Source organism: Rhinolophus sinicus, chromosome 12 (assembly GCF_057876585.1).
Source record: "Rhinolophus sinicus isolate RSI-liver-muscle chromosome 12, RSI-T2T, whole genome shotgun sequence".
In the NCBI taxonomy this organism is placed as follows: Eukaryota; Metazoa; Chordata; class Mammalia; order Chiroptera; family Rhinolophidae; genus Rhinolophus; species Rhinolophus sinicus.
Genome location: NC_142512.1, coordinates 22350955 through 22368688, shown reverse-complemented (window position 1 = coordinate 22368688; position 17734 = coordinate 22350955). Strand labels below are relative to the sequence as shown.

Here is a 17734-nt window from a genome sequence, read left to right as displayed (position 1 = left end):
CTCTATATCAACCATTTTATTGTTTTATTGCTGGGTCTCAGTGGGGTAGGTTTACCCCCTGCTCTTCCAGAGCAAAGAGTGAAGGGCTTCCTGGAAAAGGCTGTGGAATGGGAGGGCTCAGTGGAGGAGGAAGCAGCCAGCAGCAAGCCATTGCACATTGGGGTCGAGGGTGGAGACTGGTAACTACCCCAGACTTGGTTTTGTAATGATTTGTACAGGAATAAATGCACCTAAGCTCTGAGAAAACAAAAAACAGTCAAACACATACCCACCATATGACCCAGCCATCAGCCATTCCATTCCTTTGTATTTACTCCAGAGAAAATATATGTCCACACAAAGCTATATACATGAATCTTCAGGACAGCTTTATTTGTAATAGCTGAAAACTTGGAACAACACAAATATCTATCAACAGGTGAATGAAAAACCAATTTGTGTATGTACATTAAGCAAACTAGCTCCGTGGTTACCTAGGAATGGGATGGAGGTTAAGAATGGATTATGGGGGTTGGAGGAAACTAGTGTAGTGATATATGTGCATTACCTTGACTGTGGTGATATGATCACAGGATTATAATTATATCAAAATTCATCAAACCGTACATTTTAAATGTGTGCAGTTTTTTGTTGTATGGCAAATTTATGTTAATAAAACTGTAGAAACTCTATTATTTTAGAATAATAAAAAATAAAATTCCTAAAGTTCTTAAAAAGTTCCTAAGAGTGGGGGGGAGAGCAATATTTTTGTGTAATTACTTTTTTCTTTTTTTTTTTAAAGGAAGGTGCAGCTCAGTGGCCCATGTGGGGATTGAACCGGAAACCTTGGTGTTATCAGTACCAGGCTCTAACCAGCTGAGGTAACCGGCCACCCCTGTAATTATTCTTAGTGGGTGTATATTTACTCATAGCCAATTGGGTGCTCTTCATTATTTCCTATAGTTTTATCCTTCCACTTGAGACATTTCCCTTCTGCCCAAAGAATTTCCCTTTTGTAATTCTTACAGAACATGTCTGCTGGTGATTACGTCTCTCAGCTTCTGTCTAAAAATGTCTTATTTCTGAAGAATATTTCTGCTGGGAATAGAATTCTAACTTGGCAGTTTTTTCTTTCAACACTGTAAAAATGTCTTTCCATTATTTCCCGGTTTCCATAGTTGTGTTCAAACATCAGCCATCATTTATATTATTGTTCCTTGAAAATAATGCATCATTTTCTTTCCATCTGGTTGCTTTTAAGAGTTTCTCTTTGTCTCTAGTTTTCAACAATTCAATTAAAATATGAATAAGTATACTTTTCTTTGTATTTATCCTGCTTTGGGTTTGCTAAACTACTTAAATCTATAAGTTAATGTCTTTTATCAGTTTTAGAAAATGTCCTAACATTATCACTTCAAATATTTGTTTCCATGCTAATCTCTCTTCTCTACTTTTGAGTCTCCAACTACACATGGACTTTTTACTCGGGTTCCACATATGTCTTAGGTTCTGTAACACTTTTTCCATTTTTTTATCTTCTTGTGCTTCAAACTAGATATTTTCTGTTGACTTGTCTACAAGTTCTTTAACCTTGTCTTCTGTTGTGTATAATCTGTTACTAAATCTATCCAATGAACAATTAATTTCAGATAATGTGGGTTTTGTTGTTGTGGGGTATGTTTTTGCTTTGTTTTTGTTTTTTGTTTTTTTGGTTTTTTTTTAATGTGCCAGGAACTGTACTAAGGCCTGGGAGTAAAGCAATGAACAAGAAAAACATAGTTCCTGCTCTCATGGAACTTAAATAATATATATTCAATTGACCTGTTTTCCTTTTTTTTTTTTAAATAATGAAAATTAGTACATGAGGTGGAATGAGGTCCTAGAGTCCTGCACCAAAGTTTTCTAATTAACATATAAATGAAATTAAGCAATTGACTTTTTTTGTTTTTGTTTTTTTAAGGAGGGTGCAGCTCACAGTGGCCCATGTCGGGATCGAACCAGTCACCTTGGTGTTATTAGCACGACGCTCTAACCAACTGAGCTAACCGGCCACCCCTGATTGTGTTCTTTATTCCTAGACTATCCATTTGATTCCTTTCTATGGATTCCAATTCTACATAGAAATTCTCCAACTTTTCATCTATTTTGTCCATTAATTCCTATAGTTCCTTTAGGATATTGAAGTCCTTACCTGTCAATTTCAATTACCTGTGGGTCTACTTCTATAGTTTATTTTTCTTCTTGATTATGGGTCACAGTTTTCCACCTTTTCAAATTTTTAGAAATTATTCCTTGTATGCTAGATATTATAAATGAGAGAACCCCAAAATATGTCTTCCCAGAGAGAATTCTCATTTACTCTCTTAGGCAAAAGGCATGAGAGAGGCTGATCATTTCAATCCATTCAGGAATTGTACTGTGTCAGAGCTACGTTGCAGTTTTAGCAAGACTCAGTTCACCTCTAGTTCATCCTTTCTCTTCAGTCTGTGTCCAGAATCAGCAAATGTCAGCAATCTGTTTCTCACCTAACAAAGGGCTCTTCCTTCTATCTCAAAATTTTATTCATCTAGTCCTCATTACTACTGTAGTCCTCCAATATTTTTAAAAATATGACTTTAAAAGTGTATCCAGTTTTTTTCTACTTGTCACAGTGGTATAGATGACTGTACTGTGACCTACTAAATACTACCCAGAAACTAAAGTTTCCCTGTGTATCATACAGAAGTGATTCACAAACCCAGCTTTATATCAAAATGACCTGAGGAGATTTTTAAAACTTCAACCCATTGTCCATACCTCTACAACTCATAGACGTTCAGCAGGGTCAGGAAATCTGTACTTTTAACAAGAGTCTTAAGTGATTTGTAAAGCTGGCACTTCTAAAGAAACTAATGTGCTTGAACCAATTGTTCCTCCTCTCCCCTTCCCCAGAGCTCAGTATTTATAAGGACATTTACGAAAGAACATTTACTACATAAAATGGACAAATTGGTAGAAGAGTATAAAAATAGTTGGAAGTTCAGAATAAATAGACTTTAAAGATAAAATGTTAAAATACTTAAAGGCTAGTACCACTAGTTAGAGTACATGGTATAATACCAAAAGGAGATTAAAAAGCAAAACTATTCCGTTTAATTTTACTCCTAATTGTTTTTAGCAGAAAACAAAATGATCTTCAAATTTGAAAAAGAGCATTGCTGAGAGCCATCAGAACTCTTAGATAAAGCATAAAGACTCAACCTACTTGCTTTATCTGAATTCAAGTCTACATGAATTAATCCAAGGGTACAGGAGAAATTTTAGAAATGTGATAAGAGAAATGCTGTCAGTGAACTTTGAGAAGTCATGAAAAATAGAAAGTTGCCACAATGGGAATGGAAAATGTTCCCCTAATTGTCAAAACACAGGGATGGGTAAAGGTGAAAAGGTGATTCCAGGACTATGGACTTAATTTGATGTCAACAACCAGATAATTTTAAGACTGATTATTATGCAGATGATCTAAGCACTTATAAAAGGAACCTCTACTAACAATAATGAAATCTGACCTGTGTAAAATGCTTTTGCTTTAAGTTTAGAATTTACAAAAGTACTTTCACATATATTACCTCATATAGTTGATTTACACAGGGCCCTGTGAAAAAGGGCAGGTAATATTACGTCCCCTCCCAACCCACATACGCACTCTTCAAAACATTAGGAATCTAGGACTCAGAATAGCTTGACTTGCCCAGCTTAACTCATTCTTCAGTAGCAAATTAGAACTCAAACTCAAGTCTTCTGATTCATAACTGAGTACTGTTTTCATATCACACAGCTCTTAAAGTCAGCATGAGTTGAGAATAAGTCATGCTGAAATGATGAGACTGGGATTGCTCGAAAATAATGGAGAGATGTTGAGCAGGGAATGGGTCAGAGTATGGATCACATAAAACTGAGCAGAAGCCTGGTTATGGGTACATGGGAATTTATTTGCAATCATCTCTCTTTTTGTATGTTTGAAATTTTTCATACTAAAACGTTAAAAAAAAACAGACATGCACACAGCAATTAACTAATTAACATTCTTTGATAGGTTTACTGTACTGGTAATCAGATGACTACCAAAAATATAGTGTACCCGAAGGTCAGCATTTTTTAAGGCATTTTTTTAAAGGCTTACATAAACCTTCAAATACAAAAATATTGAGAGAAAGGATGAAAAATGGCATCCCTGATTACTGCGCACTAGAATGGTGAGCTGTCCTATATGAAATGAGATGAAAATATGTCCTATAAGAAATAATTGAATGTATATTTTTCTGGAAAAAAAATCTAGGGAGAACTTAAGATTTGTTTTCAAATATTATTAAGTAAAGGGACAAAATTACTCTGAGGAGTTATAGAGGACAGAATTAGGAACAAGGGACAGAATTAGGAAAAGAACTAAGACGTTGAGGAGGCCATATTCTACTTTTCAACTCTTCCCACTATTTCTTAAGGCTCATGACTCATGTACTACTCACTAACAAACCTGTCACAGTCACCTATCAATTTTCTAGACATTTCCCCCATCATGAAAACAATTGGGCTCCTTGCTCAGTTTCTCTCCTCTACCTCACATCCACTACCACCTGGTATCAGTTAGGTGAGTGTTGCCTGATAAAATACAGGACTCCCAATTAAATTTGAATTTCAAATAAACATCTTTTTTTTAGTATAAATATATTCCATGCAATATTTGGGAAACGCATTAAATATTTATTCGTTGTCTATCTGAAATTCATGTTTAACAGGGCATCTTATATTTCTATTTGCTAAATCTGGCAACCCTAACCTTAGGCAACTCCAATGGCAAGGTGGAGTACCAATCCAACATCTGGCCTTCGACTCATCTTGATCTCAACTCTAGTGGCTGTGACCATGACAAAGACATGGTCTCCAAATTCAGCTGTGACCGTAATACTGCCCAACATTGCTAAGTGTCGTTAAACTGCCTGCTCTAGCTCTCATTTACCCCAACAGCTGTGATAAATCAAACCCATTCTTTCCTTCTCTACCACCTCAGTCTCTAATTCCGCCACCTGAATTTAGATCCCTAATCTTATTCTACCTCCTATGACATCTCATACCATCATTTCCCTTTATTATATTCTTCAACCTCTCCCACTAAAGGAGAAACCATTAAATGAAATTGTGTTTGCCCAAAGCCTTCAAAAGAGAGTTTAAACATTTCAGTTTGGCATATAAGACCCTATAAGATTCACAACTTAGTTCAGGCTTCACTCTCTCTGACAAGCTCTCCCTGACTGCCCCGTCTAAATTCAGTGCTCCTCTTACACACTCCCATTGTACTCTATGTATCTGTACTCACCATAACTTTCATATTGTCTTTCTCCCTTACTAGACTTCAGGTTCCTTGAGACCAAGAACCATGTCTTGTCTTTATTTCCCCAACATTTACCACAATGCTCCTTCGGCATCTACTACAAATAGTAGACACTTAAATGTTTACTGATCTAATAAGATGGATGAGGCTCAATTTAAGGGAAAAGTTTCTAACAATTACAATTCTACTAATGGAATGAGATGCAGTGTTCCTGGTCATCCTGAGAGCAAAATAGGTTATGTATCATAGTATTATTTATAATAGACAAGAAAAACAAGGATTTAACCTAATGGGACTGGTTAAATTTGTGTGGTACAACCATACAACCATCCTTGAAAACTCTAAAATCAATAGACCTGTCAAAGAGACTGCTCTTGTAGGCACGTCCCGGTCCTCTCTCCCCTAGACAGCTGAAGGCACCTTAACAAGCTCTTGTACTTTAATCATCTTATATTCATCTCATTCAGATCCTACTCTTATGTTAACCTTACACTGCTAGAAACTGAAATTATCTTTTTTTTATTTTATTTTATTGGAGAATATTGGGGAACAGTGTGTTTCTCCAGGGCCCATCAGCTCCAAGTCATTGTCCTTCAATCTAGTTGTGGAGGGTGCAGCTCAGCTCCAAGTCCAGTCGCCATTTTCAATCTTTCGTTTCAGGGGGCGCAGCCCACCATCTCATGCGGGAATTGAACCGGCAACCTTGTTGTTCAGAGCTCGCGCTCTAACCAACTGAGCCATCCAGCAGCCCCAAAATTATAATTTCTTACATCGATACAGTCTAGTCACATTTCATAAAGTAACATTTATTTACTTTGTTAATGATTGTTTTTTCTGATTATAAAAATATATGTTCAGTACAGAAAATTCAAATTTTATTTTTTAAATATTAAGGAAAAGTAAAAATACATCTAATCCCTTAAAACTCTTAAATAATGTGAAAGAAAATGTAATCATGGGCAAATCTTCACATTTCATTGTTATGCTAAAATAGCAGATTCTAAAACAATATATGCCATTCAATTCCAACAATATAACAGTAGTAACAGTAGCTAACATTTATTGAGCTCCTTCCATGTGCCAGAAACTGTGCCACGTTTTACATCTATTTCCTAATTTAAATCTCACAACCACCTCTGTGAAGTTTGTATTAGTATTATTGACCCTATTTTCCAAGTGGAGAAACTGAAGCTTGAAGAAGTATCTGAGCCAAGGTCTAGTAAGCACTGGTAGAACCTGAGCCCGAGAATTCAAACCCAGGTGGTCTGATTGCAGAATCAGCACACTTAATTACATACACCAAAATTTTAACTGTGGTTATCTGAGAGTCTTGGTATTATAAGTGACTTTTATTTATTTTTTGAGCTTTTGCCATTTTCATATTTCTACCATAAACATGAATTACCACTTTTTTTTTTTTTTTAAAATAAATGTCCCAGTAGAGGTTGGACAGTCATCTGCCAGGACTGTTGCAGACGTGGATTTAAATAATCTCAAATTCCTTCTAACTAAGGATTTATGACTATCAGTTAGTGACTAGAATTATTTTTTCCTAAAAAAATAAACAAAAATCAATCCATTTTAAGAATTATAAAAGTTTCGAGCTATCTGGTCATATTTCTCCTGTTTAATAGATAATGAAACAGCTCAAAGTTTAGGAGATTTACATTAACATCGCAAAGGTAGTTCATATCAGGGCAGAAACCAGAGCTCGGGTCTTCATTCATCTTTGTTACCAACATTTAACTGAAACAAAATCTCCTGTGTCTCCCATTCCCAACTGCAAATTCAGTTATTGGAGGCCAAAAACTGAACCATAACAGGAAATACAAGAGCTTCTCCCCCCTCCTCAGTCCATTACCCAAAAGAAAGATCTGCCTAGAGCATAAAGACAAAACATTTTTTTTCCCAGCCCTGAGCTGGGGCAGAAGTAAAAGGCACTGGTATAGATAGAAGAGTTGGAAAGAGACTCCAAAAGACAAAAATGAATGATTTGAGAGTTGTTGGGGGGGTGGAGGGGTATTTGTAGGGAGGCACTGGAAAAGTAGACATAACAAGTAAAAAAGAAAACCAGAACTACCTAGAAATCCAATAGGACAAAGCACTCAAATACTACCAAAATTTAAAAGGTTGCCTCACATTTAATCAAATCCTAAATGGAATGTTCTTAGAGTATGAAAACCAACTTTACAAAAACTGGACTGTGAAATGCCAAGATAAAAGAATAAAACAAATACATAATCTCATATCTATAATTGTACATTCCTATTGGTATGCTCACAAATTTTATTCTCTCACTTTCACAATTCAACTCTCTTCACTAAAAGTCTACAGTGAATAAAACGCAATGTTATAAAACTAAATAAAAGGGGAACAATGTTACAACTTCTCCTAACCAGAGAAGCTCTGATAAGGTGCAAAGAAAAATGATATAATGAGATCAAGAATATAATGTTTAAAACTCATGTCTATTTCTAATATATGACCGATCAAAAAATATTTCTAGATACTCTTATATAAACATAAAAGGTAAAAAATGCAACATTTCATTTTTGAGCGAAGAATCAATAATACATTCTTCACTTTACATATTTGTGCTATCTGTTTAGGAAACTTAGATCTTTTTTGTAAAGCTCTATTTATTGAAAAGTTACTGTTCTAAGAATTAAGACACCCACACTCTAAACTCAATTAATTACATATGATTGTGAACAAGTTATTTTGCCTCTCTAGTTTTATTTTTTCTCATGCAGAGTAAAAATAATAATAAGCACCAAACTACAAAGAGTGGCTTTTAAAAAATACTACACAGGATGACAATTATGGTAATACATTTTTGTAACTCTGTACAGCTTCCTTTCATGTAAAAGATTCATACCTAAGACATTAAACAAGCCCACGATGGGAGTAGGAGAGGAATTATCCCCATTTTACAGATGATAACATAGGAAACAAGTTCAGAGAGGTTAAATGACTTGCCCAAGGCCACACTGTACAATCAAAAGCTCTTTTTCTTACTACTATATAGTACACTGCCATCAGAAACCTGAGGTGGTTAAGAGTCGTTTCTCATGCCCAACCTATAATACTATGACCCAAGATGACCCAAGAAAAGCTGTCAATGATTTAACAGAAAGAGGTCACTTGAGATTGTTTTGAGGCAAAATTACCCACCAGGTCATTATCTGGGTATAAAACTATGATTAATAATAAATTAAAGTTCTTTAAAGTCAATTTCTAAAAGTCCTGCTCTGTCCTAAATTAACCCTATGCCTCTTGCACTAGACACACCACCCTTCTTGGGGGATATGAAGTGGAGAGGGGAAAGATTTCATCAAGAAAAGTTGAAGTTCTCTTGAAATTCAATAGGATAAGACCCTCAAAGCTATAAAATATGAATAGGGGCAGGCAACAGCTTGTAGACTATAGTGGCAACCCTAAGCCAAACCAAAGACTGCCAGGCTGTGGTTTAAAGAAAATATGCAATCTGGAAGTGTGCACCTCAAGTTATGCTATTGCAAAGTAATTAGTACCATTTATAGTAAAAATATGTAAAGTTTTAAAGGATAATTCCAATTCTTCATTATAATTGGATGGGATTCCCTAGTAGCTTGGGGCTTTCCTGTCTCAACACAAGCTCTTTGGATGATACATATAGTGATTGGCTCAAAAGTCACTCTCAGAGAACCAAAGAATACAACTATCTATCACGGGCATGTAACATGTAAAGTGCTCATATATGCAGCCACCTATAGAGACTTTAATAGGGGCACTATCAATTCCAGGTACTTATATTCTCAATGTTAAAACTGTCTTCAGCACCACCTCTGAGAGTGCTGTTTACTGAAGGCTCTACCACATAGTAGGATAGAGATATGTACAAGTTACTGGAAACTTAAACTTAATTCACAGTCACTGAAATGTAAAAGACCTTTTCTATTCTTCAAGGTCAAAACAAACTTTGCCTCATCGTTCCCTCTCCACCTCCAAGAAAATGGGTTAGTCTAAAAGATGTCAGGTGAAATAGTCAATGCTTTTATAAATACAAGTCAAGCCTCCGCAAAGAAAGAGCTTAATATGCCTATATTCTACTTCAGTATTGATTCCAAGCCTTTTAACAGTTTAAGCTAACCACAAACCTCCCCTCTACTTCTATACAACCATCTAACTTCCTTTTAAAAATGAGCCTTCCTCTACCTCCTGCCCCTTGTCTATACACACACACACACACACACACACACACACACACACACACACAAACGCTCAGGGAAAAATAGACTGAGGCCTAAAGAACACATGTGCAAAATACACGTTTTTAATTAATACATGCTCACCCTTAAAAGCATGTTATAATGCAACAATAGTCTATGCAGAACCCCATAACACCAGATTTGAAAGCTAAAACAGAAATGCCCCATAGCAGGCTGAGTAAAGAACAAAGATGAAAAATAAGCATTTTAGCTACTGTATTATAATATATCACTAACCTTTCTTTAAGGACAAAATTCTCCATGCTAAACACAATCAAAAAAAAAAAAAAGAGGAGGAGGAGGAGATTTTAGAATCTAATTTCCTATTGGTCATAAAGTCAATACAATAGCCAAGATACGGAAGCAACCTAAGTGCCCACCAATTGACGATTTGATAAAGAAAATGTGGTACATATATACAATGGAATATTACTCAGCCATAAAAAAGAATGAAATCTTACCATTTTTGACAACATGGATGGACCTAGAGGGTATTATCCTAAGTGAAGTAAGTCAGACTGAGAAAGACAAATACCATATGATCTCACTTATGTGTGGAATCTAAAAAACAAAATAAACGAACAAAGAAACAGAAACGGACTCACAGATACAGAGAACTACTGATGGTTGTCAGAGGGGAGGGGATTCGGGGGCTGGGTGAAAAAGGTGAAGGAATTAAGAAGTACAAATTGGTAGTTACAAAACAGTCATGGGGATGTAAAGTACAGCATAGGGAATATAGTCAATAGTGTTGCAACTATGTAGAATGCCACATGGGTACCAGACTAATCAGGGGATCACTGCATAAATTATATAAATGTCTAACCACTACGCTGTACACCTGAAACTAATATAAAATAATATTGAATGTCAACTGTAACCAAAAAAATAAATAATTAAAAAAATTTTTTTAAGTCAAATAAAAAGCATAGTAATATTTAAAATCAAATGTAACAATATTGCTGGCCCAATTCACAGAACACCTTATAACATTTTTTTCTATTATAATTCCCAAATTTGAAGAGCCATATATAACACATACCACAAATTAGATGATAAAGCAAGAAAACAAATCAATTACGGACATCCATGATATGCTACATAAGGATGCTCTCAGTACCCTAAGTATTTGTCAGTGAATGCTAAAGTAAGATATATACCAGCCAAGGTACATACAGGGGGAATATCTAAAGACTAGTCAATCTCCCTTATTTATTGAAAAAACGATAACCAGTAAACTGTAAAAAAAAAAGTACAACTCTTATACTTGAATAATTTTAAACTTTTCGAAGTGTTTCACATTATCCTATCAGACCATGGCCAAAAAAAAATTCCTTATGGAAAGACTTGCCACAAAAGTAACAAATCTAAGATCACAAAGACAGACTATCAAATCTGAAACTTGATTCAAAAAATATATTAGCTCTGGGGCGGTCTGATGGCTCAGTTGGTTAGAGCGTGAGCTCTGAACAACAGGGTTGCCAGTTCGATTCCCACATGGGCCAGCGAGCTGCGCCCTCCACAACTAGATTCAGGACAACGAGCTGCCGGAGGGGGCGGGAGGATGGCTCAGTTGGTAAGGCGCAGGCTCTTAACAATAAGGTTGCAAGTTGAAGGACAGTGACTTGGATCTGATGGACCCTGGAGAAAAACACTGTTCCCCAATTAAAAAAAAATTTTTTAAAGCATATACACACACACACACACACACACACACACACACACACATACACACACATATATAAGCTCAGTGGGAGAAAATATAAACATATACAAGTTCTTCCTTAAAGCGTTCTTTAAAAAAAAAAAACTATTCCTAGTTAAAATATCACTTAACTTATAAGACCTAGGCTAACATAAAAACTAAATTAAAATTTGGTTACTTACATTTATAACAAAGCCAAAATTACCCCTTCTTTTAGCCAGTCTACGTTTCCACTAAGAATCCTATGCGAAACATCCCATCAGTGACAGTGTAGGCTCACAGGGGTGCTGGCACTGGGGTGAGTACAAGTGAATTCTAACAGAGGCTTCTTGCTTTTCAGAAAGTTGACACTCTTTTGGATAAAAAGATAAAAGAAAACAAGGCTATGCTGTGTTCAGCCAACCCTCCTGAGGGGAGAAACCTTACAGGGTGGTTCTGCAGAACCCCAGGTAACAAGCACACCGAGAAGTGAAATTGCAATGAGTTTAGTCTAAAAAAATCTTCACGGGATGAAAAATGAAGCTTGAACTGCACATTGAAGAATGGACAGGCGTTAGAAAAGCACAAAGGGGGAATGAAAGCATTCAGGGGCCTGCACAAACAAAGGCTGAGACGCAGGAATAAGCATGAAACATACAGAGGAGACTGAGCCAACCTGCTTGAAATATAGGTGCGTGATGAGGCATAACGAGAAACAGTTTGGTAAATTAAGTGGGGTCAGCTCCCAGGAGACTGCTGTGGCACATGGAGATGCTGTTAAAATATTAAAATCATCGAATATTTAAACTAGAAAGAGAACCTTAGAGATTTTCTAGTCAATTCTTTCACAACAGAGGAGGAAATCTAGGATCCATAGAGATCTAATGGCTAGCTAGCATAAGGGCAGAGGCTGGGAAAGAGCAGAGCAAAACTCCGACTCCCATGTAGGAAACCCAGTTCAGCGATGGGCAACATAGTACGCTAGAGAAAGCACATCTGTCCAAGGGTCAATGAGAACATCAACATATAAAGATCTGCAAGCATACATACAAGACAATGTTGTCTTGGAATTAGCGGAAACTGGTTTCCAGGGGCATGGACCACCACAGTGACATTACAGTTGAGCAAAACCCACTGTTCTGCCAGAAGGAATCACTTTCAAGAAAGCAATAATCCAGAAAGAAAGCTGAGGCAGAAAGTCGTTTTCAGAGTTATAGAGAAATGGGTGGATAAACGTTAGAGGCAGCAGGTATCAGGCAACAAAAGGAAGATTAGTCCATAGAGAGAAAGCTATAGGACCAAGCAAATGTTTAAGACAAAAGAAATCTTAGTAAGTGTGAAGGTGAAGAGGAAGGAGATCACATAAAGACTAAATTAGATGCTAGATAAGGTGGAGGAGTGAGGGAGCACAGAGGACCAGTTGGAAGAATTTTCTTTTTTTTTTTTTAAGATAAGTTCCAGGATAAAGAATAAGCATTTTTTCTCACTCACCATATAATACCGTCTGCCAAAAAAAGTATTCCTTTTCAACTACTTATAAATAAAGCCTTATAAAAATGGCAGACCAGGCTTTAAGAGCAAGGCTAGGAGATACCTTTTTTTTTTTTTTTTTTTTTTTAAATCCAAAACAGCGTCAAAGTTTTACAAATCTGTTTGGCCAATTAACATGTAGCTTGTAACTCCAAAGACACTTGCCAATCATTTTATACTGTGAATTTTACACCACATATTGAAAGAACATCTGATTAGCATTCAGTTTACAACAGCCAGTATGCTATTATTACAAATCAAAAATCAGAGTTTACTCTCTAACATGTTCTTTAAAATGTTATGCTTTGAGGGCTTTTTATATACTATTTTTATTTGACCAGATATGGAAAATGTAAGTGATTAAATGAAAATATTTGCAACAAATCATTTGAGAATACCTTCTGTTCAATTTCTTAAGAAGAAAATTTTTTTTTTCAAATAACCAGTTTTCCTTTATTCCCTTTTAGAAATAAAGCCCTACAGAAACTAGGTGGGGCATATAAGAAGGTCCTCTCTAATTGGTTAATTAACCTGGCTAATGAACCACAATTGAAAGCTACACACCTAAAATTTGCCAATTTCAATTTAAAAACTTACTGTTGAGCACCATAAAAGTAGGTTAAGTAGAAGCAGAAGATATTCACTGATACATTCAGCTTTCTGTCATCTACCTTTGCAACTGCCATCTCCCTAATCAAGGTGGTAATTTTTAAAATTCCTAAGAATCATTCAATTTAGCCCATAAATATCAGGTTTATGTGCAGTCCCAGCAGGTTACAGGAATTTTATTTTACCCACTTGGACACAAGTAGATAAAAATGTCCTGAGCTCAAAATGTCAAGATGGAACACTACCACTTCTTTTCCTGGGTCTGCTGCACCAAGTTACTGAGCAATACCCACCAGAGTACAATATGTAATCAGCAGTGGCTAGTGATGCATTTCTGCTTGAATCACCACAAATGTTACAAGTTCAACCAAAACATTCATTCAACCATAAACAAAGTTGCCATCTTTTGATATGCACATACTCTCTGGCTCCACATACTATATATCTTCTCTGTAATAAAAAGAAGCAGCTTGACTCCCTCTGGACCCATTGAAACAAAGTATGAACAATGTATGCAAAATTTAAAATTTTTAGAAATAGTTGAAACAGTTTAACACTCTTACACAAATAACTCACTACATACAGGGCTTTTTTCTCCCCTCAATAAAAATGTAAACTCTTCCTTCCTAACTATACTTAATTGATTTTTTTTAATCCTATGAGATATTTTTCAGTAAAAATATCCCTGATTTTCCAGCGTTCAATACTTTTCATATTGAGATTCTTGTTATTAGGTATGCTATACGACCTTGGAAAGTCATTTAGCCTGTCTGTGCCTCAGTTTTCTCACTTTCCCACCTCAAGGTAAACTCCAATTTGAATTAAACATTTATTACTTCTATAATAAATTAATGTATATAAATACCTTATGTTAAACACTAAAAACTCTTATACTTTTGCATCTCAAAGTCAATGGACTTTAACCTTGTAAGAGAAAAATATGAGGAATAATTTGTCCTATGTATCTTTCCCTTAATTACAACATAAGGAATATATAAAGAATGCTTCTGTTTAAAACTCTTATGCCCTTAATTTTTAACAGATGGTGGTGAGTTTGATTCCACAATATTCATAACAAAGCAAACAACAAAGCCTAAGGTCTTTTAACACTGGGGACAAAAAGAAGGAAACATTTTTTTACATTACTGGCCATATAATCAAAATCACTCCTCTTTTAAAATTTAGAAAACTATATTTTTCATATGTGGCATGTAAGCCTACAAATCAACAGGTTAAAGTTTAAAAACTGGGGGGAAATTTTAATAAAAAACTGGGGAACAAGTGTGGTGTGAACCCTTCAATTTCCTGCATCCAGATTATGCTGTCTACAGGGTTCCGTTTTGGAGTTCTTCTGTGTGCCTTTTTAAAAATTATACAGGGAAAGTCTTTTCTATTAAGTTTTAAATGTAATGCTCTATCAATAATATCCAATATATGCGGTAACATTTTGCTTCCTCAGATAAATCCGTAGGGCAGTGGTTTACATGCTTTTTGGTCTGGAAGCAGAAGGATGGATGAAACAACTCCTTCAAGTCTGACAGCTTCATAATTCTATTTTATCTATGTAGTCTCTTCTCAAATTTCTTTTCAATCCCTCTGCCTATTCCCAAATATCTTTTAGGTAGGTCAGAAACACTATGAGTTCTGTAAGGAAATGTTTATGGATCAAATAAAAGCGGAGCCCTCCTTCCCCCTCCATTCAGCACCCACAACCAGTTTTATAATTATATCCAGTAAACAAAAAAGATTAAGTCAATCTTAAACAGCTCCCTCATCACAGGAAGCCCGCAGCAGACTTGCAGCTGCAAAAAAAAGCATCCCGTTAACCCATTCCCAATTACCTACAGCAACACAAAGTTAAACTAATTCCCATTGACAAAAGGCTCCGTGCGCATTCATTCTGCTTAGCCCTAGGATTTACTGTGTAAAGCTATGGGAATAAAATGGCACCTCCCCAAGCTATGAAACTTTTTTTATTCCATCCCAAATATTCTCAATGAAAGTTCTGTCAACCAAGAGGTGAGAGTTACAAACAATAACAAAACACTAGCGGAATTATCCGGCTGCAGGACCACATCCCAGCTGTCTTTGCTCTCGGTTGTCAGTGGCTCAGATGCAGTTTCCCACTTTCCCACTCTCCTCCCACTTCCCTTACTCCCCAAGAAGCTCCCTCAAGAAAGCGATAGTCACCTTCTCAGACCGCTGGCAAAAATAAAGGGAGAAATGGCAATTATCAAGGAAGGAAAAACGGGAAAAATATTTCAGAAGCAGGAGGGAACAAGAACCATGGTTTCCACTGCAAATAGCAATGTAAAGCCAATCTTATCACATCAGATGTGAGGGGACGCCCGTGTGGGGCATCAAGAAAACCGTGCTGTGTGTGTGTGTGTGTGTGTGTGTGTGTGTGTGTGTGTGTGTGTGTCTGCACTTGGACCTCTAGAGACAGGCTGAGACGATGGAGCAGAAAGTAAGAAAACCTGTGCTTTCCCTGCTTTCTTCTACTCTTCCCCCTCCAAGAGAGGAAGCTGAAGAAACTGGGGGAGGGGCGGGATGTTATCGTTCTCCTATTGGGGGTACACAGGACGGGCGTTGGGGTGCCTGCAGTTACTCACCCCCAGTTAGGAGATCCACTGAGAGAAGAAGAAACCCCTAAATGTTACCCACCTCCGTTCAAAAAAAAAAAAAAAAGTAAGGGGGGGTCATGATTAAATCCAGATGGAGAGCCCCAGGTCACTCATCCCTATTAGCAAGAGGATGGACTGGGATAAAGGGGAAGGAGGGTCGGTCAAGAAAAGGCCCTACTCCCCGATTTAGGAGGGAAGGGGAGTCCGAGCTACCAGCCGTCCCCTCCTTCCCCGCACCTCCCCCTAGGCCACCCCCACTTATCCCCCTTCCTTTCCTCCAGAGCCTGAGGCAGCCGCGGGGGAGGCGGCTGCTCCTTCCTCCCCGCACCCACTCCGTCCCCACCCCCATTCCGTTCCCACCTCCCGCTCGCCACGGGCCCGTTACCTGCTCGTCGAAGCGGCTGACCACGGCCTGGACCCATTCCACCGGCCTGTGCGCGGCCATGTCCTCCCCGCGGCCGGGGGACGGCGGAGGGACGGGTCGGCCGGCGCCCAGGGCCGGGAAGAGGGCGGGGAGCGGGGGCTGAGGTGAGGGAAGAGTCGGGGAGAGGGTCTGAGGAGTGCAGGCTCCGATCGTTCCCACGGGGGTGGGGATGGGGGTTCTGCGCCGAGCCGGGAGGGGGAGAGGGGAAGGGGGCGTTGGCGAGGAGGCCGGGGGGAGGGGGGCGGGGGAGGGGGACCCGGGGAGGGGAGGGGGCCTCTGGATCGCTCTCCCCACTAGCGCCGTCTCCCCACAGCCATCACAGCCCGAGACGCCGCCATGACACCCCACCGGAAGTGGGATCCTTTCCACGGCCCGGAGAGAGGGAGAGCCAGCGAGCTTGAGATTGAGAGCGCGGCTGGGAAAGGGGAGGGGGAAGCGAGAGGAAAGGGGGCCTGCCGCGCATGCGCCCGCGCCGGCCCGTTTCATTAATGAAAAAGCGTGTCGTCCTGGAGGTGACGTCACCCAGCTCCTCCGGGCCCCGAGCGCGCGTCCCTCCTCGCCGCGGGGCTCACCCAGCCTCTGGCTCCGGGTTGGGTCGGAGAAAGTCCGACCCGACCCGGGAACCACCGCTCCCATCCCCGACGCCACAGCAGGCTCCCCCTCCCCCACGCCGGCCTCCGGGTTTGGGTTGCTCCCGGGGTTGGAAGTTAGGGCGCCCCGAGGCTAACATTTCTCCCAGCACGCAGATCTCAGGCTGCTCTGGGGAGACTGTGCTGAACCCCCGTCTGCCTGAAAACTCTCACACACACAAAATAAGGCACAGCACCTCAGCTTTCCAGGTCTTTCGTAGCCACTATGTAGACTGCTGAGAAACCGGAAAAAGTAAGGCCAATAGAGAGTCAGTGATTTTTTTTTTTTAACGGTCTCTTAAATCCCAATGCTAGACCTAATGGCAGTCCAAGTATTCAGACTCCAGAATCCTAGTGCAGTCGTCCTCTGCTGAACTGATAGACACACAACTTAATAAAAACTTTGACACGGTTGTTAATAGATTCAAGTTTCACCAGCCTCAAAAAGCCTTGAAGAGTTTCGCATGCATGAATTCAACACATTCATTATCCCATTTAAATCTTTCAATAGGTATTTAAACCTTTCCAGTAGGTACCACCCTCATCTAACTGATGAGGTGAGGTCACAAGAGGTTCCTTAATTTGCCAGAAATCACAGAATTGGTAGGTGGCAGAGTCAGGATGCAAACCCAGCGGG

At 38.6% G+C, this 17734-nt stretch overlaps 1 protein-coding gene across 12 annotated transcripts in view; it reads right to left on the bottom strand.

Annotated features, from left to right (window-relative positions):
• The window catches only part of NF1 (neurofibromin 1), a 209195-nt gene extending 192315 nt beyond the window's left edge, over nt 1–16880 (bottom strand). For 4 of the 12 annotated variants that reach the window (XM_019750681.3, XM_019750685.3, XM_019750687.3 and 1 more), the window contains exon 1: nt 16430–16879. In XM_019750681.3, the coding sequence (XP_019606240.2) occupies nt 16430–16489 (60 nt within the window). In that variant the 5' untranslated portion in view covers nt 16490–16879. Of the gene's footprint in view, nt 1–16429 lie in introns of all 12 variants that reach the window. The other 8 variants (XM_074320817.2, XM_074320818.2, XM_074320825.2 and 5 more) reach the window with 5 other exon arrangements.
• Nucleotides 16881–17734: the final 854 nt, after the last annotated feature.